We start from the raw sequence: 23,698 nt of genomic DNA on the forward strand, positions 1-23,698 counted from the left end.
ACCGGCTGCCAGCCCCTCCGTCGGTTCCATGCTGGTTGTAGGCCGTAGAGAGGGTGTTGTCTTGAGTCTGTTTTTGTGTGTGGCTGATTCTCTCTGAACGGCAGACAGGGCAATGGCGGTAGATCTTACCTAGAGAGGAAGGGTTAAAGCATCCAGTCATAATTCTGTTAGTTTCATCCAGAGCAACACTGAATTTCCCAGCAGGTGCTGATTGGGGAGGGGCCGTATTTGCCTTATGAGTAGCAAAGGATTAGAGCCCTTGTCTTAAGGTTTGGCACCCCAGGTAGAGCTCGTTCATTTCCCAGGGAGGTTATATCGTCCACTGGGCTTCAGTTTAGTGTTGGTACAGGGCTGCTTCTATGTTAGGGCCCCATATGGAGAGACCCCGTAAAGACTTAGGCCTGTGGCAAAGTGGTGCATTTATATCTGCAGCTCCCCCCTGAAGAAATGGCTCCAATAAACAGCCGGACGGCTGGGCAGTCATTAGCTTCTGCCAGTCCAAGTGGAGAGGATGTCTTTGGACACGTCACCTTGCTATGCTAGAAGGAAGTTTGTTTGTCCACAGCTTAAGCACCGGCAGGAGAGCAATGCTGGTGCTGAGGATTTGGGGCTGCTCAGCCAAGTTAAAAGTCGAGTGCTTAGTTTAGGCTAAGTTTTAACACTGGTCTTTTGTGGTTTGGCATGTTGCGTGAAGCTTGCTCATTTGATTGGGTTAAGATTAATGTATGGTGTAGGTCTAGAGGATATATTGATTCAGTAACCAGAGTAAGTGTGTTGTGTGGCTCCACTTGAGCATTCCCAGGAAAAAACCCCAAATGAAATCCTGCATGGCCGTCTCTCCCAGTGAGAGATGCTGCCGCCGCTGAGCCAGGGGTTTCTGCTTGAAAATGAAGGCGTGCAAGTAAAATGGATCCGATTTTGCTCAGACTCGCCTTCTGCCCCCACCCTATCCCCCTCTTTCGGTTCTGGGAGTGGCTGGGTTCTGTGATTGGTAAATCCACAATAAAATAAAGTGCTGCCCTTTAAGCTGGATTGCAAGGTTGGTATGTGCCAGGTGCTGCAATAGGTGTGGTATCAGTCATGTGACTCTGCCCTGGGCACTTTCACCTCTTCCTTGCACAGACTTTAAAAATGTAGGCTGTGAATGGGAGCCGCCTGAGCTCCTCGCTGAGGGGTGGAAGGAAAAGAGAAGTGTTGGGGGGGGCTGTGAAGTGAGGCAGGGCTGGTCGGGAGACCCCTGCTTGGTTGAGCTGCACGGTGGCTTCTCAGGCTACAGCAGCGTTTCCCAATCTCGGCAACTTAAAGATATGTGGATTCCAACTCCCAGAATCCCCCAGCCAGCATACAGTATCTGGGCTTCAGCTCCCATATACTAGGGATTCTCAGGTTGGAGCCCAGGCAGGTTGGCTGGAGAATTCTGGCAGTTTAAGTTCACGCATTGTAGCATTGCCAAGGTTGAGAAACACTATCCTAGGTGGACAGAAATAAACCACAATGAATCTATGAAAAATACGTTCAGCTGTATTAAGAGGCCTATTCTTGTGCAGCGTAAACATTGCTCGATTCAATCAAAGTTCTTTTGGGTGGAGTTGTGAAGCTTATGCGGCATAGTTCAATACTGCTGGAAGCACCCTGCATTCCAGGGATGTTGGTAGGATCCACAATAATTAAAATCTGTCGTAACAGATGCATTTTCAAGCATCAAAAGATGTTAAGCCACACAGTTCAGAACTGGCAGTTGTTGATTCCTGTGGTGACAATATAAAGTTTGGGACAGCCTTTGTGAACTATTATACAGCTCAACCTTGCCCAGTTGTCTCTCCAGAGATGTTGGATCATAATAATGGCATTTAGTGCAGTCTATCACATCTGGAAGACACCGACTTCAGGAAAATTGTTAATAAGGGTTAATAACTTAACCAAAAATTTCACTGATCTCTTGGGAAAAAGGGTTAATAACAGTCCATGCCGCTTGCCTTGTCAATGATGGCTGCTAGTCCTGGTTTGCAAAAGGGCAACTGAGCTGAAGAGAAAACACTCCATCCTTCTCTCCAGGATGAATGCAGCAACCTGGTGATACTCCCTGAGAGAAAGCAAAGAGGGTCTTTCGAAAAGAACTGGACCCTTTCTCAGTCTAGGAGGGGGTTTTATGGGGTGGGGGGCACTTGTAGTTCAGGGCCTGGATTCATCAGCCAAAAATTGGGCAGCCCTTGATGGGAAGGGCCCTCCCTTCTGCCACTGTGCAGGGCTGCTGCCCATCAGATCAAGAAAGGGTTGGGGGTGTGGAGATTTCCTGCCTTCCATTTCCTGCTCTGTGTGTGTGTGGAAGGGAAATGGACCCTCGTTTTCCTCTCAGTCTGAGGACTCTTCTTTTCCCCTCTGTGTCTCCAGGTGCTGCTGCCAAGGCGGAGAATGAGGAGAAGCGGCTGAGCGTCCAGTACAAGGCTGTAGAAGACCAGCCGGACAATGTGTTCTTCCCCAGCAGCCGCCCGCCACACCTGGAGGAACTGCACGTCCAGGCCCAGGCGGGGCTCAAGTCTTTGCAGAACCTAGGTAGGCTGACTGGGTTGGTGGCCAGGAGGGGCCGGCAAGGCCTTCTGGGGGTTGACTTTGGAGCTGCTTGTTGGTCTGTAGGTCTCGCCCCACACGGATGGGACAGTTTTCCTTGCTTAGCATCCCATCTCAAAGCCAGCAGCTTTGCAGGTGGTGCTGGCCAGCCTCTCCCAGCCTGATGCCCTCAAGATGTGGGATGGGATGGAAAGTCCCGGTTGATATGAGATTGAGAAAAGTTGTGCTGAAAACTCAGCTGCTGTCTGTGCACCCATATTTGAATGTGTGAATGAAGAAGACAAAGTTTGTGGATTCAGGGGTCCCTTATGGGTCAATCAGGTTCAGTGCAGGAATCTATTAAGCCACCCCAACAGGTGGGCAAGCAGCAGCCGGGGAACCCAGCCCTGTCTCCAGTAGGGAAATACCTCCGAAAATCCAGCTGGAATCTCCTTCCTTTTAATTTCAGTTCTTGGTGAGCCCGAAGGAAGGAGATTAGAATTGTAGTTTTCCTTGGTGGCTCATCAGGCTTATCCCATGAGCCCCTGGCTGCCCCTTTGCAGTTTAAAAAGGGCTTTATATCATGTGAGATTCTGGCAGCATCGCCCCACACAGCTCAAGCAGGAGATTCTGAAAACTCCCAAATTTCAGCATTTTCCTGTGAAATCTTTGAATATCCCCCATTAAGAATGCCAGAATCCCCCCAAATTAAGCAGTCCCAGGATAATTTGGTTTAATTTGAAAGTCTGAACATGCCATTGTGGAAAATCTGTGGCCAACTCTTGACTTCCCAGTTCAAAAATTTCACTGATCTCTTGGGATAAAATTCATAGGATTAGTAAAAATAATACCTTTTTACAGGAGAAGTGCAGCATGCAAATTTCATATAAAACTAGGCATATATTTTTCCTCCCAAAATATAAATGCACATGAAATGAAATGGGGAAAAGGAGGGGGGGCAGATGCTCCAAGGTCTAAATTAGACCATGTAATTTGGTGCAATTTGAGCAGTGACGGAGGAGATGACATCCCTCAACTCTGAAATGGTTCTTCCTTCCCTAAGTGGAATCACAAGGGGATGTTGCGATGGCACCGAGGGGGGAAGCCACAGAATGGTGGGTTTTGAGGAAAGCAGAAGGTCCTGGCTTGAGATGGAAGCTCTCCAGGGCTTTGCTTGGAGAGCCATTGATTGTAAAGTGGGATATCCTGTGACTTTATTGCTTAGAGGTGGCAACCTGGTCGTCATCATTAAGCAAGGACCAGGGGGAAGAGGCGGGCAGGCAAGCTAGAGCTACAGGCAGGTATGCATTATGGAGGCAGACAGGTGGGCAAAAAAGTGGCAAAAGCAACTTGTTGGCTTCTCCCAACTATTTTGCTTGTTGGAAGCCAACAGGGAAGGTCACAAATGATTATTGTGTGACCATCATTAATTGTGAGCTGGTTGCCAAGTACGTGAATTGTGATTGTGTACTGCAATGTCAGCAACCATAAGCACTGGTTGCAAGTCCCTCTTGTTTAACGCTGTCATAAGTTTGAAGAATTGCTGGATAAGTAGTTGTAGCCCAAAGACTACCTATAGATATGCCCTGAGTGGGATTCCAACCGGGTGTATCTGAGGGAGTTGTAAGGGGCTTGATCTGGTGGAATGATCTGGGTGAATCTGTGTCAGGGACTGAGGAAGGGGGGAAAGTTCTCTCTGCTCTTAGTTCAGCCTCCTGCTCGATGGGCCCAGGAGCCTCAGGAGGATGACCAGTCGTTGGGTCCAACACCTGGGAGGAGCGTCGGCCTCTTTGTGAGTCAGGGAAAGGCCTTCTTCTGCCTTCAAGGAGGTGGTGATGAATTCTCTTCTCACGAGATGCCTCTGGACTGTTTTAGAGACCTCCCGTCTAAACTTCCTTTTTAGGGAAGGTTGTTGTGAAGGTGACTTGGCTGTAGAGGACCTTGGAGGCTGCATCAGACCCATTTCAGTTGGATTTCAGGCCAGGATTCAGCACAGAGACAGCCTGGATCTTCCTTGTGGGTAGTGGAACCAGGAGAAGCAGGGGTGCCTCCCTCCCCAGGCTCCTTGATTTTCCAGGGCCCGTCAATCCCTGGACCAGCTCCGGGGGCTGGGAATGCAGGGCTGGCCGGATTACAGGGGCTCTTCCTTCCTCGCAGCCCTGCTGTCGTCCGTGTGGATGTGGAGGGAGAGGATGCCCCCCCCCCCATAGGCCTCCACTTTGGGAGGTGTCTCCCCTTTTACTCAGCCTCCGCATGAGACTGCTGGACAAAGTCAGCTACTTTGGGCGTCCAGGTGTCCCCAGTCTGCGATGCTGCGGATTCTGTTTTTCCACCCAGACCAGCCAGGCTCAGGACCAGGCGGCTGGGGCTGTGGGGGGCATGTGCACTGAGACCGGGGGGTAGGGGTGCCTCCCCGGAAAGTCTTAGAGGCCTGGCTGTGTCCCAGGCCTGGGGGAAGGTGGGTGGATCCCCCTCTCTTAGATGTCTTCTTCTTATTTATAGACACTTGATGTGAATTGGGTTTCCATTCTGCTCATCCCTATTCCTGATTTCACTTACTGCATTTTTATTCTCTTCTGCATTTTGTTTAACATTGTGAGCTGCCCCAACTTGCTTTGGAATTGAGTGGTGCCAAAATGGAACACATTGTTTTGAGCTGGCTTTGTTTCCAGAGGGAGCAGAGGGGGCTCCTATGGGTGTGTGTCCCTCCTTGTAGCCCCCCCTTCACAGTTTGAAAAAAGAGGGAGAAGAGGCTGTTCCTGGGGGTTTGAATTGAAGTGGGAGAAGCCAGGCAGACTGCAGACCCCGTGTGGGGATTGTGCAATGGAAAACTCCTTGTAACGAAGGAAAGGCCGGAACTTCAGCCATGAGAAATTCTCTTCTCCTTTGAAACAAGGCTCGAAATACGCATCGTCTTTCATGCAGCTCAGCGAGAACCCGTGGAAAGAAATACAGGCTCCACGGCCTTCACAACAGAGTTTTTTAGGTTTACATTGGGGATATCCGGTTCTGTGAGTGTTGTGCGTGGGGACCTACACCTACACCTACACGCACACAAACACACAAACAGAGGGAGGGAGAGAGAAAGATATTTGCTTTAGATGAAACATTTATCTGCTGATGGTTCTGCCCCCAACGGAGGCCAAACAAGCCGAATCCTCTGCAGCTGCGCAGAGCAGATGGGCCGGTGGCAGATCCAGAGCGGAGTCCAGGGCTGGTGGGCTCAACTCTTTAAAGAGCCAGTGACCTCTGGCACCTTCATGCTGGCCCCGAATGCAGCTTCTGAACACCAGTGGTTGGGAGCTTACAACTCAAGGGAGCTTCTAGTGTCACCATCTCTGCAATCAGACTCCCCAGTTCATGGTTGGGGGGCTCCCAGGCCCTCTCGAGCTGATCCATGGCTGTGCCTGTCCTGTTGCCTTTTAGAGAAGCAGAAGAAGACCAGGAAGATCTGGGACCACAGTGAGACCATCAGTACCCAGGTAAGCCATCTGCCTGCCCTCCCCCCTTCCCCCCCCCCGTTGTCTCACTGTATTGTGCACTCCCTGTGCAGCAGCTGCTGCACCCTTCTTGCACCCTCCCAGGTTTGCTGGGCTACAGCTCCCCTCCTAGGGCCCCCCTATTCTTTGGGCCTAGCATGCCCTGCCAACACAGCCACTTGGAAAGTCAGCCGGGAAGCTCTTCTCTGCCCCTCGATATTGACCTTGCCTGGCTGATGAGGGAGGAGGCAGGGGCACGGGGGTCTTGGGACACGCTCTCTCCCACCAAAGCCACCCGAGTGCTGTGCTTGACCTTTGGGGGAGGGGGTGTCTTCCCCTCCCTGCTGCATCCCTGGGAATATTTACCTTGCCTTCAGCCAGCTGCACTTTGTCCCTGCAGAGAGCCCCAGGGCCTCCCTCGGCTGCTGCTCCCATCCAGGTGCCTCTTTTTGGAAGGTGTTAAAACTCCAAGAATTGTTAAATTTGCTTTGTTTGTCTATTTTTCCTCTTTTGTTAACAACATGTACAAAAAACCCTAAGTAATAATACAATGGAGAGTTTAATCCTATGTGATTAGCCCAAGACCCAAACCTTTATTGTATGACAAATACTTCAATGCATTCAGTAGTGATTCCCCCCCCCCCATGTAGTATAAAATTCTGGATGAAAAAGTCAAATAATCTTATGCTCAGTAACATTGAAATCCAAAATTGTAACTAATATGGATATAATACTTCTTTCTCCTTTCTTTCTCCTCCATAGTCTAAGTTACCCCAAAACATTTTGAATTGAAGCTAATAATCTTCAATTAATATTTTACAAATATAGCAACATCAAAATAAAACATATTAAGATTTACAGCAAACTAAGAGAAAAAAGGGGGATGAAAAGAAACCCTCCAGGAGTCTGGGGCCTTCTGGATGAGGAATGAGGGAAGCTGGTGATGGTGCTTTAAACCAAGACTCTGAGCAGAGAAGGACCATGAAACCTCTCTGGATAAGAAGAAGGCAGGATATCGTCCACTTGTGCTCCAGACAGCTGTTCCTTGTGAGGGGATGGCAGGAGAGGGGTTTCCCCCAGGAGATGAAGGGAAGTCATCGCCCTCTTCAGTCAGCTTCTCACTTCTGTTTCTATCACTTTCAGAAATTACCTGTTTAACTATCTTAAGGCTAGTAGAGTTCTTTAAAAATACCTGGTGAGTTTATCTTCACTGCACAACAAAAGAAAAATTAACTATAAGCTTAAGAAATTAAAGAAGTTGAAAGAAGTTGCAAAAAGCTAACCAAGATTTTAATTCAAAATAATTGTAAATATATTAAAGGACCAGACAAATTTTGAATATTAAGATTTTGGTGTAAGATTTTGGAAATAATTATATAAATAAGCAGCACCCAAATGGAAGCTAAATTATTTACCCTACTTTAAGGCATAACAGAAATTTGAGACTTTTATGATTTTAGAAATTGGATGCTACAATAGTGGGAACTAAAGATTCTGAATATACAAGGAGAAAGAAGATCTTCTTTCTTTGGTCAGTACTGAGACAGAATGACGGGAAATGATATGACATACTCCAGGAGATTTTTGAAGGGGAACAAAAACCAGAAGCCACAATGTCAGCCATGATTTCTGCTTCAGTGATAGACGTTGTCCAAATGATGTTAAAGGAGCAATGACAAGTGTGAAGTAGAATATCTTGGAAGATCTACCGATAAAGAGATGAAACAAACATGATCTGATGCAGAAATGTTAAACTATAAAGAGATTGTTGAAACATTGGACAAAAATTTTAAAATATGGATTATAAGACACAGATGACAGTTAAAGTCGAAATACAAATGATAAGGCAAGAAAAAGGTAAAGGTTTTCCTATCCACTTGTGTCCGACTCTTAAGGTCTGGGGCTCATCTCAGTTTATTGGCCGAGGGAGCCAGCATTGTCTAAAGACATTTCTCCTGGTCATGTGGCCAGTATGGCTACATGCCAAAGGTACACCAATTGCTGTTACCTTCTCTGCGAAGTGGTACCTATTTATCTACTCGCACTTGCATGCTTTCAAATTGCTATTGGACAGGAGCTCACCCCATTTCCCAGTGCTCAGGTCTCGAACCTGAACTATCAGCTTCATGATAATTATATAGAGAAGATTTTTAAAAGTGGAGTATTTGTTCCACAGAAAACTATTTGTCTGATTCAAATAATACCAAACAACAAATAATACTAATAATACTAATTATCATCATTATCATTATTTGGAATTCTGGTTTGCTGGCACTGAGTAAGCCAGATAGGGAATTCTCCTTGCTCTTCTTCAGTTACTCAACTCCCTGCACTTACCAAGAATGTGCAGGACTCAGAATGGTTAGTTAATAGTTTCACAGATAGTCCTCAATGGGTTCTCAGCCTGTCGCACAGTGCTCAGGGGTCGACCTGGGCTGTTGACTTTCCATCAAGCCCCCAAAGGCAAGAAAATAACCTGGATAATGATCCCCTTACTGGATTTACAAAAGAGATTTGCTTAAGCCTCAAAGAAGAGAAAGAAAAACTGAAGAATGATGAAATGAACAACATTTGAATGAATGAAAGAAGACCAAGATTGCTAGAAGCAAAAGGAAGGAGTACAAAGTTGATTTGATTGGCCAAGGTTAAAACAATAAAGCTCTGTAAACTCTTTATGGACTTTTTGCTGATACCAGGACTGGAATGTTAAGGTTTTTATGGATTTCGTGTATGGATAAGGAAAAAGATCCTTATAAGGGCTGAAGAATTATTAACTTTGCTTTCTACTTGTAGGAAGTCACTTCTTCAAGTATTTCCTTTCTTTTTTACTTATTTTTTCCTCTTTCCTTTTTTCTTTTCTATTGCACTTTCTGTTCTTTATTTTCCTTTCTGGGTTTATTGTCTTTTATTGTCATTATTTCTAAGTATTTTCAATAAAAATGATTAAAAGCAAAAACAAAAATCCCTGAGTGGGTGTATGGATGAAGGCAGGAAGGGCTTCCCTCATAGCTGTGGCACACATGGAGGTTCAAAATAGTCAAGAGGGCTGCATGGCCCTCTTGCCCTGCATTGAATAAAAGGGATGAGCTTGGATTGTGCAGTCAGGACTCCCAGGGGAACATTTCTGACTCGCACAAGTTGCTCCTCTCCAGGTTTATAGCTTGGGAAGAAATCTGTTTACCAGAAACCATAATGTGGTGCTTCTTAATTCACTGAAATGACTGCAGCTCCAGCTGCAACATTATTATTTCCTTCCCTTTTAACATATAACTCAAGGTGGGGAACAGACCCCCTCCTCTTTCCTCCTCCCTCTTTTCCCCAGAAGAACAACCCTGTGAGGTGGGTCGAGAGTCACCCAGCTGGCTTTTGGGCTGAAAAGGTGAGAACGCAGCCTGTAGTCCAGCATCTTCACCACCACTCCAGATTTCAAAAAGATCTCTTGATTCGTTGGAAACTTGCAGCCCTGTGCAAGGCAAAGTGGGTCTTCAGAGCCCCTCTTGGAGGGCAGGAGAGCCAAAGTGTAACTGAGCAGGTTCCTCATTGTGGCTGATGCCTGAATTCTGTAAACTGCTTACAACTGTAGCGTTCACTTAACAACCGCGGCACAAAAAGGTCATAAAATCAGGTTGGTCACTTTAAAATGGACCTGATATGACAGTTTTGCTGAAAACCAGAAGTAAATGCCAATCTTGAGCAAAACTGCCGTAAAATGCTGTCATGGGACTGTAGGAAGTTGCAAATGGCTATAAATGGGTCAAATCAAAGAGAATCAGTCGTGTGACTCTATGGTGGGCCGAATATGAATTTGGGTTGTAAATAGCCCCAAGTTGGTCTGTCGTAATTGAACAATTGCTAAGTAACCATCTAGGACTGCCTGTATGCAAAACCAAGGGAGTCTAATTGTCATTTGCACCATTTTTATGGCCTTTGAATCTGAAGGATTTGTGCCCTTGAAAGCAGCAGGTAAGAACACCTGCAGGCTGGTTTTCCTGTATTATCAATAAGGGGATGACAGCCAACTAGTGCCACCTAGTGGGCAAATTGAATGCTTTTGCCTGGGGCTGGAACTGGCTTCCTCTTGTCATTCTTTCTTTGGTGAAGGCAAGAAAGAAGAGAGGCATCTGGTGGACAAATTTTGTCCTGCTTTTCAGCTGCCAAGATTCTTGCCCCCTGTCTCTGTGGGGGGTGGGGGGGCGCAGAAGGGCCTTTGGACAGCTCCCCCCTCTGGCGCATTCAGAAAGTTTCACTGGTGGAAGAGAAACCTTGGGACAGAGTTTCCCAACCTTTAATTGGTGTAGACTTCAGCTCCCATAATCCCCTGCCCAGTATGCTATTTAACTTTAAGATAGGTGGAATGATGGCTGGGGAATTGACGTCTACCCAACTTGAAGTTGTCAAGGTTGGGAAACCTTAACCTTAAGACATGCTTATATCCAAACTGATAGAAGACATTTTAATATGGATTTCCATCAACATTTTTCAATTTTTGATCAGAGTGTTTATAAACCATCTTTATTTTCAGTTTGATTTTAAAATTATTTTCTTGCTTTCTCTGATTATATTTGTATATGTAAAACACTATATTCGTATTTAAAAACTCTGTCCACTTTTTTGTCCTTCCTTTTGACGAGCAGTCTTCCCAGTCCACTGAGGGTGATGACATTTCCATCCAAAGCCAGGCCTCCTCGTGCACCACAGAAGATGCCTCCGAAGACGCCATGTCGGTCCGCTCTGAGATGATCCAGAGAAAAGGTAGCACCCAGCAGAGCCATCTTGGAGCAGGGAAGAGGGGCCCAGGCTCTGGGGTCAAAGGGGTCAGATGCTGAGCCAGGGAGATGAGGGTAGCTTGCCGTCTGGAAGACAGAAGGGGCTGGCGGAAAGCTCAGTTGCAGCAGCCTCTCCATCACAGCTCTGTGGAAGTGGAAGCTGCCCCAGGAAGAGGGAGGGAAGGAATTGGGGCCTTTAACCCCAGAAGACAAAAGAGGAAGCCATGTGGGGCCAAGAGAGGCTGCCTGGGAATGGTCAGCTAAGAGAGGGCAGAGCCTGTGGCTACTCAATGGGCAAGAAGGATGCTCCAAAGGGGACTGTAAAGGAGATTCTCCGGCTGTAAAGGTGATGGCAGGAGAATCGCACTTCCAGGCTTGTAAGGTTCTTTTAATGTAGTTCCTTTACAGGAAAGTAGAATGTGCTTATCTAGTCCTGTTTCCTGTCTGGTCTACCTGGGCAGGCTGACATCAATCTATCAAGCTGTAGGTACAAATCTCCCACTCTTTCCTTTACAGCCTGAGAAGTGAGTGAGGGTCCTTCTGAGCTCTTGCTCTACCCTGTGGACTCTGGTATCTCTCTGACCCTTCCCCGGGTAGCCTTTCTTCTTCCCATCTTCCAAGGCCTTTCTCACACACCAGTGCATCTGCAGAAGGTGGTCAAGAATTGTGTTTATCTATTTTCCAGAGTGTAGAGGAGAGAATAACGGCCTCAGGATATAGAAAGGCAGATTCTGTTTGGATTAAAGTTTGAAAGAGAAGTTCAGCCATGGAACATTGACGCAGAGAGTTGGTGGTCTCCCTTTTGGTGAGGAAGTTCACTGACCTAGGAATGCTTCAGTTTGATTTCTTCACTGAGCAGGAAGTGGGACACCCTCACAGGCTCTGCCTTCTGTGATTGTTGAACCCCTGCATCTGGTTGGGAGATCAGGCAGGCAGGGCCCCATTTTGTCTCCTCTGTGAGCCTCAATGGGATTAAAGGGAGATCTGATAGCCTCTTCCAACCCTTGAAGTTACCCTGTGGTAAGATGGACGGCTAATAAATGTAATAAATAAAGAAGGCCTCCTGCCTTGGACAGGGCCTGGGACTTCCAAAGTCCCCTTCAGCCCTGTCAATCTATGAGTCTATGAAATCACTTACAAGAGGAAAAGTCTGAATTCTTTGCCCCTTTGGACCCAGGTTTGGTAATCTTTGCATTTTACTTGTAAGGAAAATAAGTGTGAAGTCCTAGGGCATCTATTTAGTTTAATTTTATATGTTGGCAGAAATACTGGTGGGGACTTCCGAGACTTTGCTGCTGAAGTTTGATGAAGTTTTCCCTTCTGTTTGTTTGTTTGTTTGCTTGCCTCCCTCCATTTGTCCTCCCCTCTTGGCCCCTTCCAGGCTCCACCTTCCGACCACATGACTCCTTTCTGACATCATCTGGGAAGGGAGAAAAGAGGCGGAGGGAGCGGAGGACCACAGTCCTGGGGCTACCCCAGCATGTGCAGCAAGAGCTGGGTAAGCGGCTGGCCAGGCACAAGACAGCCGGGTGGAGGGGGAGACTTGCACCCGGAGGGCCAGAGGGCAGTGTCATCCATCAGCAGCCGCCTGCCTTCTCTGTGCTAGCTGGAGCCTGGTTGGGGGAGTTTGGAGAGGAAACTCCCCAAGGCTCCCAGAGCCCTCAGGTGCAGAAAGGGCAGAAAAGGGAACCGGCTGATCCAGGGGCACGAACTGCTGGCTTAGCTGGTGCCCTGGAGAGGGATCTGCCCCCTTGAGTCCCAGAGGGAACAGGGATTGCAACCGAGCACTGGGGGCGGGGGGGGGGATGATAGGCAGTCCTCAGCTTAGGAACCACAACGGAGCCTGCCTGTTACAGACATAAGTCATGACAGTCATAAAGCAGGTCGCCAATGTGACCAACCTTTTCTGTGGCAGTTGTTAAGCAGTCCAGTTATTCACTATGGGCCAATTTTGCTGAAAACCAGAAGTAAATGCCACTTTTGGCAAAAACCTCTTAAAAGGCAGTGTGCAAGGGATGATGCTAATGGCTATGAGGACAGGCCGGTTGCCAAGTGCATCAAACAAGGTCATATGACTTTGGAGTGGGTGCAAGTGGCTGTCAAAACTTCAGAATCAGGCTGTGAGAACCCTGGAAGCTCTGTTGTAACTTTGCCTGTTCGCTAAGTCACCCATCATAAGTCCAGGACTACTTGTAATCTTACAGAGGGGAAGCAGTTTTAACCAGTCTCCCTCCAAGTTGGTGGCTCAAGCGTTTGTTCTGGGGAGCCCCCCCCCCCTTGTGTCAGGTAGCGTCTCCCGAAGCTGAGCTGAGTGCTGTCGAGCAGGGCCCCAATCTGGGCTGCTTGGGAGGCCAAATAGGCGCTGCCATTTTTGTTGGTTTTGAAGGCCTGCAGCGTTTCCTTACTGGCCCTGAGAGTTTCCACCTTAATGTAGATGCTGCTTTAAGCTTCATTCATTTGGGAGAATTTCTCTTCATCACAAAATATAAATTCCATAATGGAAGCAAAACCTTCTCCTACAATGGAAAATTCTGGACTTCCTCCTGCAGGATTGCATTTGGCTTAAGATGCAGCAGGATTTTTGGTCCAGATTCTTCTTTAAGAAAAGCCTGAACATCAACCCCATTTTTGTGGGCATTTTTCCTGCTTGGCTTTCCCATAAGATCCCTGCTGTTTGATCCTCCTGTTGATGGTTTGGACCAGCTCTTTTCCAAGGGTCCCTCAGAGTGGTCAACCCCCCCCCCCGCAAGCAGGATGCCCTCTCCTCTCAGATCAGCCAAGAGGGGGAGGGTGGTTGCGTGGGGGTGGGTGGGCAAGGGGTTTTGCACAGAGAATGCTTGGCACAGCTAAATTGGGGCTGAGCAGTCTGTGGCTCACCTTGTCACGGAAACCCTTTCTAAGCATAGGCTATGAACTGGGCTATTGTTTCATGGGAATAAGGTCACCAAGCAGCCCTTGTATTTAGTGTGGACCAGACAATTTGTTGGCCCTGAGGATCCATGCATCCTGGGGACTCCTGGAAGGATGGAGATGTTCTGGAGATTGTGTCCCAGAGTTCCCCTTTGGGCTCAGTTGTGCATAACCAGGGCCGGATTCGCACTGAGCCAAAGTCAAAAGCAGAGCTGGCATCTATTCTGGCTGGATTTATGCAACATGCATAGAGTGTGGTGATGCAATTCCCCGCCTCCGTCAACCGCTTTGAGAGGGCTGTTAAGCAGTAAAAAGGCTCTTGCTATGCCAAGTCAAGACCAGCTGTGACCTGTGGACTGAGGTGGGTCCCTCCTATATTGAGCGAGAAGAGGCCAGCAGAGCATTCCTGGGATGGGAGTCGAGCCTTCCTCAGTTCTGTCTTGCATTGGTGCCCATTTGTCTTTCTCTCCACAGGCCTGAGCGATGGGCGTGACTCCACGAAACGTCCTGGCAGCATTGCCGTCAGAGCCGGCCCGACCACGCAACCCTTGGTGAATGGGAGTCAGTTGCCCGGCCCTGCCATCCAGATCCCCACCATCGATGGGAAGCCTCTAGCCACCACCCCTTGGGAGCGGGGGGCCCGCATCTCCCTCCAGGCTCTCGAGGCCCAAGCCTCAGAGGCTGCCCTCCAGCAGCACATCAGCCGCGTCTACTACGACGACTCTGTGCTGGGCCACAAGACGGTGGACAAAATGTCTCCTGTGGCCAGGCCCAAGTCCCTGGCCGTTCCCTGGGTGACCACCCAGCCCAGTTCCCCCGAGCTGCTGAGCCCAGTCATGTCGATCTCGCCACAGGGCACCTACCTCTCAAAGATTATTCCCAACGCCATCTTGCCGCCTATGGTGGATGTCATTGCTCTGTCCCGCAACCGGGTGCGCACCCTCAGCCGCTGCAGCCTGGCCAGTGCCAGCCCGGCCCTCTCAGTGCGCTCCACAGGTCACTTCCCTGCCACCCCCCGCAGCCGTGAGCACTCCTCCTCCAGCGACAACTGGAGCCACTCACAGTCCACGGAAACCATCGTCTCCAACGCGTCCACCATCTCCTCCCACAAGAGCCCCAGTGGCCAGAAGGATGAGGCAGGGCTGAGCGGCAAGAACGCCCCCACAGGCAGGCCAAGCTGGCTTGGTCCTTCCAGCCCTGCCAGTTCCAGACAGGCCAGGACCTCCCCGGCCTCTCCCAGCCTGCTCGGGGTGCGGCCAGGAGGGAGCAGTGGCCGAGCCTCACCCGCTTACAGCACCAGCAGCCTGGCCGAGGGCTCAGATGATGCAAGCGTGCGCAGTGACCGCTCCTCAACCCGGAGTGTCTCGCTCCGGAAGATGAAGGTGGCCCCCTTGCCCCCCCAGAGGACCTATTCCTTGCACCAGAAGGCTCAGCAGCTGGAAGCTGAAGGGGCGCCCCGAGGAATGGGGCTGCCTCCCAAGCCAGAGCGGAGGCCCCACCGGGAAGGTGCCCAGTGCCCCAGCCTGGCCAACGAGGATGATGTCTTCTCCCCCATCCACCTGGGCGGGACCAGCAGCCTGCAGTCCAGCAGTCTGACCTGCTCACCGGACATCTGTTCCCGGAGCCCAGTGAGGGTCAGCCAACTGCGGGAGGCAGACAGGAGTGAGGCCCCAGAGCCTGGCTCTCCCCACCGCTTTGGCCGCACCATGTCTCCATCGAGTGGCTACTCCAGCCAGAGTGGCACGCCCACGCTGCACCCCAAAAGCCCCCTCCCCCATACCGTGTCCCCGGGGAAGAAGAAGCTGCAACCGAGGAAGCCGGAGCGCATCTGCTCCCTGCAATCCCCGGGACCCTCCCTCTCCTCCTCCTCCCTGACCTCCCTCTCCTCCTTGGCCTCTGACCACGCCCCCGAAGGGACAGCCCCGCCCACTCCCGCCTCCCTACCAGCCTCCTCTCCTGCTGCCCCACGTTATGTGGACCACTTGGTCATCCCTCCGCACCCGAAGGTCCCCGCCCCCTTCTCCCCACCCCCCACCGAGCCAAAGAACAAGGAAGGGACAGCAGCTGCCTCACCCCCCAGCAGCCAAACCCCCCAGCAGCCCAGCCCTCTCCACAAGGAGAGCTCACCCCCACCCTCCCCTCCGCCGGCCTACCACCCCCCTCCGCCCCCTGTGAAGAGAGCTGAGATGAGTGCTGAGGTTCCTGGAGCTGTGCTGGTCCCCTCCGAGGTGGAGGCAGGGGCTTCCTCAGACCCCTTGTGGCTCCCTCCGCCCCCGCCCCTGCTGGACGAGCAGGATCTGTCCATGGCTGATTTCCCTCCTCCAGACGAGGCCTGCTTCCTGCCGCCGCCCCCAGTCTTGCAGGTGGAGCTTTTGGACGCAGGGGGTGCAGAGGCCCCTCCCCAGTCCCAAACAGCCACCCCTGCAGGGCAGGAAGACGGAAGGCCTCCCTCCTTCCCCACAGCAGTCTCCGCAAATTTCCTGCAGCCAGGAATTCTGCCCCTGCCGACCCCAAGCATGGAGCCCTTCCCACTTCCCAAGGATTCTCCAAGCGGAGAACTGTCTGGTCCTCAGCTGAGCTCCAGGCACCCCACTGGCTCAGGGGTTGCAGTGCCCTCCAGTCTGTCCCCCCCGATGAAGAAGCCACCCACCGGTTCCCACCCTGACCTCAAGAAGGAGTCCGCCATGCGCGGCAAGGCCACCTCGGTGCCCAAGGAGGATGCCAGCCTGCCCATTGTTACACCATCCCTACTGCAGATGGTCCGCCTGCGCTCAGTCGACATGGATGCCCACAGCCCCGGGGTCAGTCCAGCCGGGGGCTCCGTGACTCCCACAGAGTCCAGCAGAACAAACGTGGCTACAGATGGGAAGACCGGCCCCTCAGCCCCCCAGAAGCCCCTCCGCAAGTCCCTGTCCCTGAGGGGGGGGCAGCCAGCTTCAAAAGAGGGGATCAACCCCCTGCATGAGGCTGTGCGCCTCAAGGCCTCCACCTTAACTTCCAGGGAACCCAGGAGTCTCGGAATGGCTGAGAGGAAGACTGGGAGCCGGGCGGCGCTGCCAGGCATCCCTGCTGCCCCAGCTAGCAACGGCCCAGTGTCCCCACTCCACAAATCTCCCGCCTCCACCGCTAGCTTCATCTTTGCCAAGAGCCCCAAAAAGCTGGTCATCGAGACGGCATCCTCGTCAGAGGCCCAGGACAGCCTGCAGAAAAACTTGGTGGCCGAATTGATGACTGTCTCCAGCCAGCGATCCACAGCGGCCGCGGGGCTGCATCCGCAGGACTTGGCCAAGGCCCCCAAGGCCCAGAGGATCCCCCCTCCCATTGCCAAGAAGCCTTCTCTTCGGCCAAGGTGCAGGCCCTCCCCCCAAAGCCCAAAGTCCTCTGGAGCCGAGGAGCCGGCAGTCGAGGAGTGGACTAAGAAGGTGGGGTCTGAAAACCGGACCGCTCCCCTGGAGTCTGGCCATGGCAGCCCCCCACCTGGGCCAGAAGACAAGTTGCGGAGGAGCCCCAGAGCAGAAGGTGAGCAGATGGGAGACCCACGATCCTACGGGGGGCCCTTCCCGTTGCAGGGGGGAGGGGGGTTGGGTGGAGCAGCAGTCCCAGAGGCTAGAGGGAGGCCTTTCCCCGGGATTTGCAGTGGGACTTCTGCTTCTTCAGAAGGCCTCAGGGTCCATGTGGCAGCTCTCCTGCCAACTTTAAGCCAGTTGCTCCTGGGATTTGGGAACTGGCTGCCGTTGCTTCAGGGCATGCCAGGCTTTGGGGGATTGGGCTTTCCTCCCTTCCTGTTGAAATGGCCCTGGAGGTGGGTATTGTCTACTCCGGCACCATCCCCAGTCATTTTGTGCTGCCCGTGGGCTGCCTAGAGAGTTTAGAGTTTAGAGTAATTTATTTATATGCCGCCCTTTTCCCTGGGGGGACTCAGGGCGGCTTACAACTCGAAAAGGGAGGGAAACGCCTAGGGGAGACAGGAGCCCTCTCACGCCCAGGAAGGTCTCCTCAAAGGCTTTCCTGTCACTTGTCCAATTGGAGACTTTATATCCCTTGAAATTCACTGCCAAAGAGGACTTGGGAAGCCCAGTGGAGGCTCCTCATAATTTGGAGAAGATGCCATCAAGAGTTGCCAAGAGTGTAAGTCGGTTGGGAAAAGATCCCAGAATAAGGCAGTGGCAAACCCTATTGCTGCCAAGAAAATACGTGGGTTTGTCTGTAATGCATCATAGGAGTGAAGCACCCCCCCCCCAATTCAGACCCCTGCACCAATGATGCTTGCAGAGTCAGGGTGGGGTCTGGGTTGAGGGAAGGATCAAGCAGAAGGTCACCTTCCTTGGAGCCATTTGCCCCTCAGTCAGGAAGCCAAGGGGGTTGTCTCTACATCCAGACCAAGAACAACCAAAAGTGGCTGTTAAAAGAGGCTGAGCAGATGGTTCCACAGCCACAGATTGTCCCTCCCCAGGACGCCTGAGTCCCACAGGCCCTGCTACGCTGTGGGTTGGTCCAAGCATGGAATGGCTGCTTGGCCATAAGGACTGGAGTCAACTGAGGAATTCCCATGTAGTCCAAAGAAGCCACTTTGGGGCTTTGCACAGTAGCCAAAACACTTTCAGACACAGACTGAGGTCAGCATCCAGGTCCATGAATGGGACTCAGAGAGTCAAGTCTTTTTCCACATGTCCACAGAAATTAGAATCAGAATAGAGCTGGAAGGGACCCTGGAGGTCAGACAAGTGGCTGTCCCGTCCTTTTAAAAAAAATCTCAAAGGATGAAGCACCCACACTTGGAGGCAGGCTGTTCCACTGGTTAATTGTCCTCACTGTCAGGAAGTTTCTCCTTAATTCCAGGTTGCTTCTCTCCTTGATTCATATCCAGCTGTAGCTTCTCTTTTCTCTAGGCTAGCCAGACCCAAATCCACAACTGTTCTACATATGTTTTTGTCTCGGGGCCTTTAATCATCTTCTTGCTCTTCTTTGCACTTTTTCCAAAGTATCACCACCTTTTTTGTAATCTGGTGACCAAAACTGGATGCAGGATTCCAGGTGTGGCCTTACTAAGGCTTTATAAAGTGGTACTAATACTTCTCATGATTTTGATTCTATGCCTGTTTATACTACCAAGGATTGCATTAGCTTTTTTGGCAGCTGCTGCCCACGGCTGGCTCATGTTTAAGTGATCGTCCATTAGGACTCCAAGGTCCCTCTCACAATTAAATCCTGAGTAGCAACTTGCAGCTCTTAGACTTTGTTTCAATAAAGGTGGTCCAGACTTGCTGAACAAAGTGGTCCTTACAACCGGTCCTCTAAGTTCTGACAGTTGCAGTGTTCTGCAGCAATTCAATCTCTTTTTGCAACCTTCCCCAAGCAAAGTTAATGGAAGTCTCAAGTTGTGACAGTAATCGGGGGCTACTTGAACTGCCGTCACTTAAGCCTGATCACACAAGGTTGTGCTTTTATGACCAGCTAGAGGTGGAAATGTGGGTGTCAGTTGCCATCATGAAGTAGGGACTCCCTGTATCAGGCAAATCTTCCTGATGATAAAATCCGCAGAAGAGTGGAGGAGGAGAAGGGATTCCATCTCAAGGCAGCAGCCTCTCCTGGGGGTTTGACTGCCTTTCCTGCCCATTGCAGAGCTTACATAGGACGTCCCTAAAGCTCCTTGCAGGTACCTCAACTGCCATTTGGTCTGGACCATCACAGCCCCTGCCCTGGTGCCCACCAGCTGCCAGGCGTGTCCTTGTTTTACGTGAAATGGGCAGCTATGTCAGTCACCAACAATAACAGTAACAAAAATTGGGAGGGGCAGGCTTGGTTCAGGGCTCTTGAACTCTGCTGCAAACTCTCATGCAACGTCTGGGAAATGAAAGTAACCCAACTTTCTCATTGCAGAAACAAAAGAGGAGGTGGTCTGAAGGAGGACCCTGCGAGGTGCATTTGCCCATAAGATACAGGGATTTAAAAAGAAAAATATTCTCAGGGACCTCTTGGGGCCAGAAGAGAAGCTTTGATGGCGCCGAAGAAAACAACACCTTCGTCTCCCTTGGCCTTGATATTTATGCAACAGTGGGATTGGCTTGGATGTCCTCAGCAATGTGGCTCTTTTAAACCTGGGGACAAAGGGGCACATCCCTTTCCACCCTCCTGTCTCTCCTGGGATTCAAACCTTGCTTTGGTCCTGCTTGGTTTGGTGATGTTGAATTCCTCCCTCTCCCCGGTTTGGTGTGAGAAAACAGCTTAAGGTAGCATAAGATGAGGACACCTCAGTATCTGCAGGGAAGACGATCAAAACTGGATCAGCTTGTTGCAGTCCCCCCTCCTCCCCCCGAAGATGCCTTTTTAATGGGTTGCATTGTTGTTGCTGTTGAGTGTGCATTTGGGGAGTGGAGGAGAGAGAATGTGGCCTGCGCTTGCACCCCCGTGTGGCATGGAAGCACTTGCTCAGATCACAGAGGGATCTGAGGAGGACAGCCATGGTGGGAAATTCCTGCTGAGTCTTCCTGGATGGTGCCGGGTCCCAGGAGAGGCCCTGCTGGTACTTTTGCTCTGGGCTCCTGTGGGCAGATTCTGGCTGCTGTAAGTGGCTGATTCCGGGTAGGGGGTGCCTATAGGGAACCCCTCTTGCCTACACACTAAAGCACAAATGACAGCCTGGAAGATGGTGCAACCACCAAAAGACATGCATTTTCTCCCTGTCCCTAACTGTGCCATGAATGCCGCCTTAGGGAAGCGCCTCCTCATACCCACCCACCCCCAGTGGCAGTGGGAGAATCTCAGAGTTGTCTTGCAAGGGACAGGAGTAGTTAGCAGGCACCTGACACAAGTGAGGCACACAGTTGAGGCTTGGCAGGCACTGGCAACTGTCTAGAATGTAGCTCTCCACTGCCAAAAGAGCAAAAAAAAACCACTGCATTTTGCACCAAAACATTCCAGTCATGATGACAGGATCCACTGGAAAATTTGGGTGGGGGACCACGTTAGGCCCTCCCACCAAGAAATCCAAGGGATAATGTCACAGGGCGCCTCCACTTGTGTTTTATTTGTGGTGAACTTGCCCCCCCCCCAATGGGCACAGAGCTGCAGAGTCATTGGATCTGATTTACACACCCTTCTGTGGAGGGGCTGGGTTGGGCATGTAGACAGGCAGCTCTTCCTAGGAGCTGGGGAGGTGGTGGCGGGGGGATTCCATCCAGACTGAAGGGGAAACCTGGATGCAGAAACCCTCGGGTGTGTGTGTGACTCAGGGTGTCCTGATCTGGCCAGGAGGGTCTGCGGTGTCCTTGGGGCTTCTCTCCTCCACCAAGCATGGCCAGCAGTGGCTGATTCTGGAGGTCTTTGTGGTACTGAGGACAGCTCCAGCATCCCAGGAGCCCTCCAGCATCCAGATCACTTGCAACGCCCATGGTTGAGCCATACTGACTGGGGAGGATGGGAATTACGGAGAGCTCGGCAGAAGCAGCTCTGGACCAGGGTTGTTTTGTGACCTCCTGCCAGAATGTCAGGAACGGCTGGGCATAGTTTTCTAAGTAATGATTAGCTGCATCAAGAGTCAACCTGGTCAACTGAGATGGTAGCAAATGGTGCTGACTCGGGGGGACCCTTTGTAGAAGGGCGAAGGGGGCACCGAGACTAGTGCCCTCCTTTCCTTCCCAAACAACCACACGTGCCTGCAGTGGCAAATGCTCCCCCCCAGGCCCTCATTCCCGGGGCACCCTGTGGGAGGCTTGCCACCATCCTCAAGGAGGTCAGGGTTTTAAGTTTGCACCAGGGACGTTGCTGGTGCAAATCCGGAGCTCTCTTCTTCGGCCGACATGCCAAGGGCAGAGGGGAGAAAGATGGAGAAGGTGGTTGCAGCACCATCTTGCCTTTGGCTGCTCTCTGGAGAGCCAGCAGGGGGAAGGGGCTTACAGCCTCAAAGGAGACCAAAAAGCTCTGCCTGGTTTTGTCTCTCACCCACCCACCCACCCAATCCCCCTCCCCTTTGGCTTTGCTTTTTCTCTTCTTGGACAGCCGGAGCTACTCTCTCCACCTTGGAAAACCTTGGAGTCTGTTGATTTGATTTTCACTGTGGTGGGGAAATGGACAGGTTGCTTTTTTAAAAAAAAATGGTCAATTCTGTTTTAAAAAAAGATTAATGTGCATTTGTAAAATGACTGATTAAAAGCTTGCTTGCTGACTCTTCTTTCCTGTGATGTGAGGGGAGGAAGGGCATGTTGGGTACCTCGGATGGGGAGAAAGGAAGAGTGGGTGCCAAGGGCCACGAGATGCCAGCACCATCAGGTTGCAAGGCTGTGAGAGGAAGGGGATCAAAAAAGTGAAGATGGTGGGCATTATGGTACAAATGCTGCTCTTTTAAAAACCCGTTGTGTGTGCCATTCCTGCAGAAGGGCAGGGCCCAAGTGTGGTTGGGACTTTTGGACGCTTCCCTCCCCCACCAAAGGCTACTGGAGGGGCCCCGCAGGCAAAATGGGCTCAAGCGGCTCCTCCAGGCCCAGTTTCCTTCCAGCCCCTTTGAAGGATGCCAGAGAGCACTGAATCTCTGTTTGGTCTTTTCTGAACAATGGTTATTTTAACTGAACAGGGAGCTGTCTTAGTTTCAAAGGCTCAAGACAGCCATCTTGCTGCTTAGAAACTCCCCAAAATGGACACAATTGCCAGTTTTGGAGGGTTTAATTTTAAGGCTAATGTGTGTTTGCAAAGGGCCCTTCTTCCCCAAACCTCAGCCTGATCTGGGGGACGCAAGCCTTGCTGAAGCCTTTTTTTGAGAAGGGCGACATTCTGAAAATTAATGGGTAAGGGGCTTCCAAGGGACACGGCATAATCATGCTGTTTCAACAGATCAACTGCAAAGTACTACCCATCATAGCAAAACCTCTAATGATCGATGATGTCAACTTTTGCATACTTGGAAACGTGGGTTAAAATACCTGTCACCAACTTAAGCCTTTCCACCTCTGCAGAAGGACTCCTGATGTGGGCTTTTCATTGTTGCACCAGCAAAGGCAGAATTTAGGCCCTGAAGACCAAGAGAGAGCTGCAGGTCCAGCCCTGCCTGGGTGACCTTTGGTCGGTTCCTCTCTCCCGAGAAGGCAAGGACAAATGGAGTCAGAGTTCCTTCACTTGGAAGGAAATGCAAACTGCCTCAGGGCGGCTAGTCCTTGACTTACAAATAGTTCATTTAGTGACTGAAGTTACAAAGGTGCTGAAAAGGGGATTTATGACTTTCATAAGAGTTGCCGCATCCCTGTGGTCATGTAATCAAAGTTCAGGCGCTTGGCAACTGACTCCTATTTACGACCATTGCAGTGTCCTCGGGGTTATGGGATCTCCTTTTGCAATCTTCTGACCAGCAAGGTTAGTGGGGAAGACGGATTCCCTTAACAAATGTGCTACTAAAGTGCAGCGATCGTCATTATACATCACGTGTACAAGGAAATTGGTTAACAGCTACTTTAAAAAAATCTACTTAACAGCTATGGCAAGAAAGGTTGTAAAATGAGGCAAAATTCACGTAACTGTCTTGCTTAGCAACAGAAACTGGGCTCTGTTATAATCATAAGTTGATGATTGCCTGTACCAAAAGAGCCATGTGTTCCGGCTCCGATAGTTAGGGATCACAGCCACTCGAATTACTTAACAGAATGAATATAATTCATCCCAATATACTGAAAACTCAAAAGGTTTATACCAATTCGAGATTAACAAGAAAGCTCTGCATTTCCTCAAAACAAAAGGATTACGTATCATTGACTCAAGTCTCAACTCCTGGTGTCTCTGGATAAATGCCGAGCCGAGTAGGAGTCCGAAGGGAGAACTCTGGATTTCCTGATATCCTCCTCACCATCTATCCACTTCAGCCAGGTTCTTCTCCGACTGAGCATCCCACTCACCCACAGCCCCCACCTTCCCCTTCCTGAGAATCCCCTCATAGGACCCAGCAGCCTAAATTGCTTTAGGACTGTGGTCTTCAAACTTGGAAATTTTAAGACTTGGGAGTTGTGGACTTCA

At 50.6% G+C, this 23,698-nt stretch overlaps 1 protein-coding gene across 3 annotated transcripts in view; it reads left to right on the plus strand.

Moving 5' to 3' along the window:
* KIAA1522 (KIAA1522 ortholog) overlaps positions 1-21,867 on the plus strand; it is a 62,503-nt gene extending 40,636 nt beyond the window's left edge. For all 3 annotated transcript variants that reach the window (XM_032228167.1, XM_032228169.1, XM_032228168.1), the window contains exons 2-7: positions 2,392-2,553; positions 5,974-6,029; positions 10,661-10,778; positions 12,174-12,290; positions 14,177-17,221; positions 19,583-21,867. In XM_032228167.1, the coding sequence (XP_032084058.1) occupies positions 2,392-2,553; positions 5,974-6,029; positions 10,661-10,778; positions 12,174-12,290; positions 14,177-17,221; positions 19,583-19,605 (3,521 nt within the window). In that variant the 3' untranslated portion in view covers positions 19,606-21,867. The remainder of the gene's footprint in view (positions 1-2,391; positions 2,554-5,973; positions 6,030-10,660; positions 10,779-12,173; positions 12,291-14,176; positions 17,222-19,582) is intronic.
* The last annotated feature ends 1,831 nt before the right edge of the window (positions 21,868-23,698 follow it).

The sequence above is a fragment of the Thamnophis elegans genome, chromosome 12 (genome assembly GCF_009769535.1).
Source record: "Thamnophis elegans isolate rThaEle1 chromosome 12, rThaEle1.pri, whole genome shotgun sequence".
NCBI classification, from domain to species: Eukaryota; Metazoa; Chordata; class Lepidosauria; order Squamata; family Colubridae; genus Thamnophis; species Thamnophis elegans.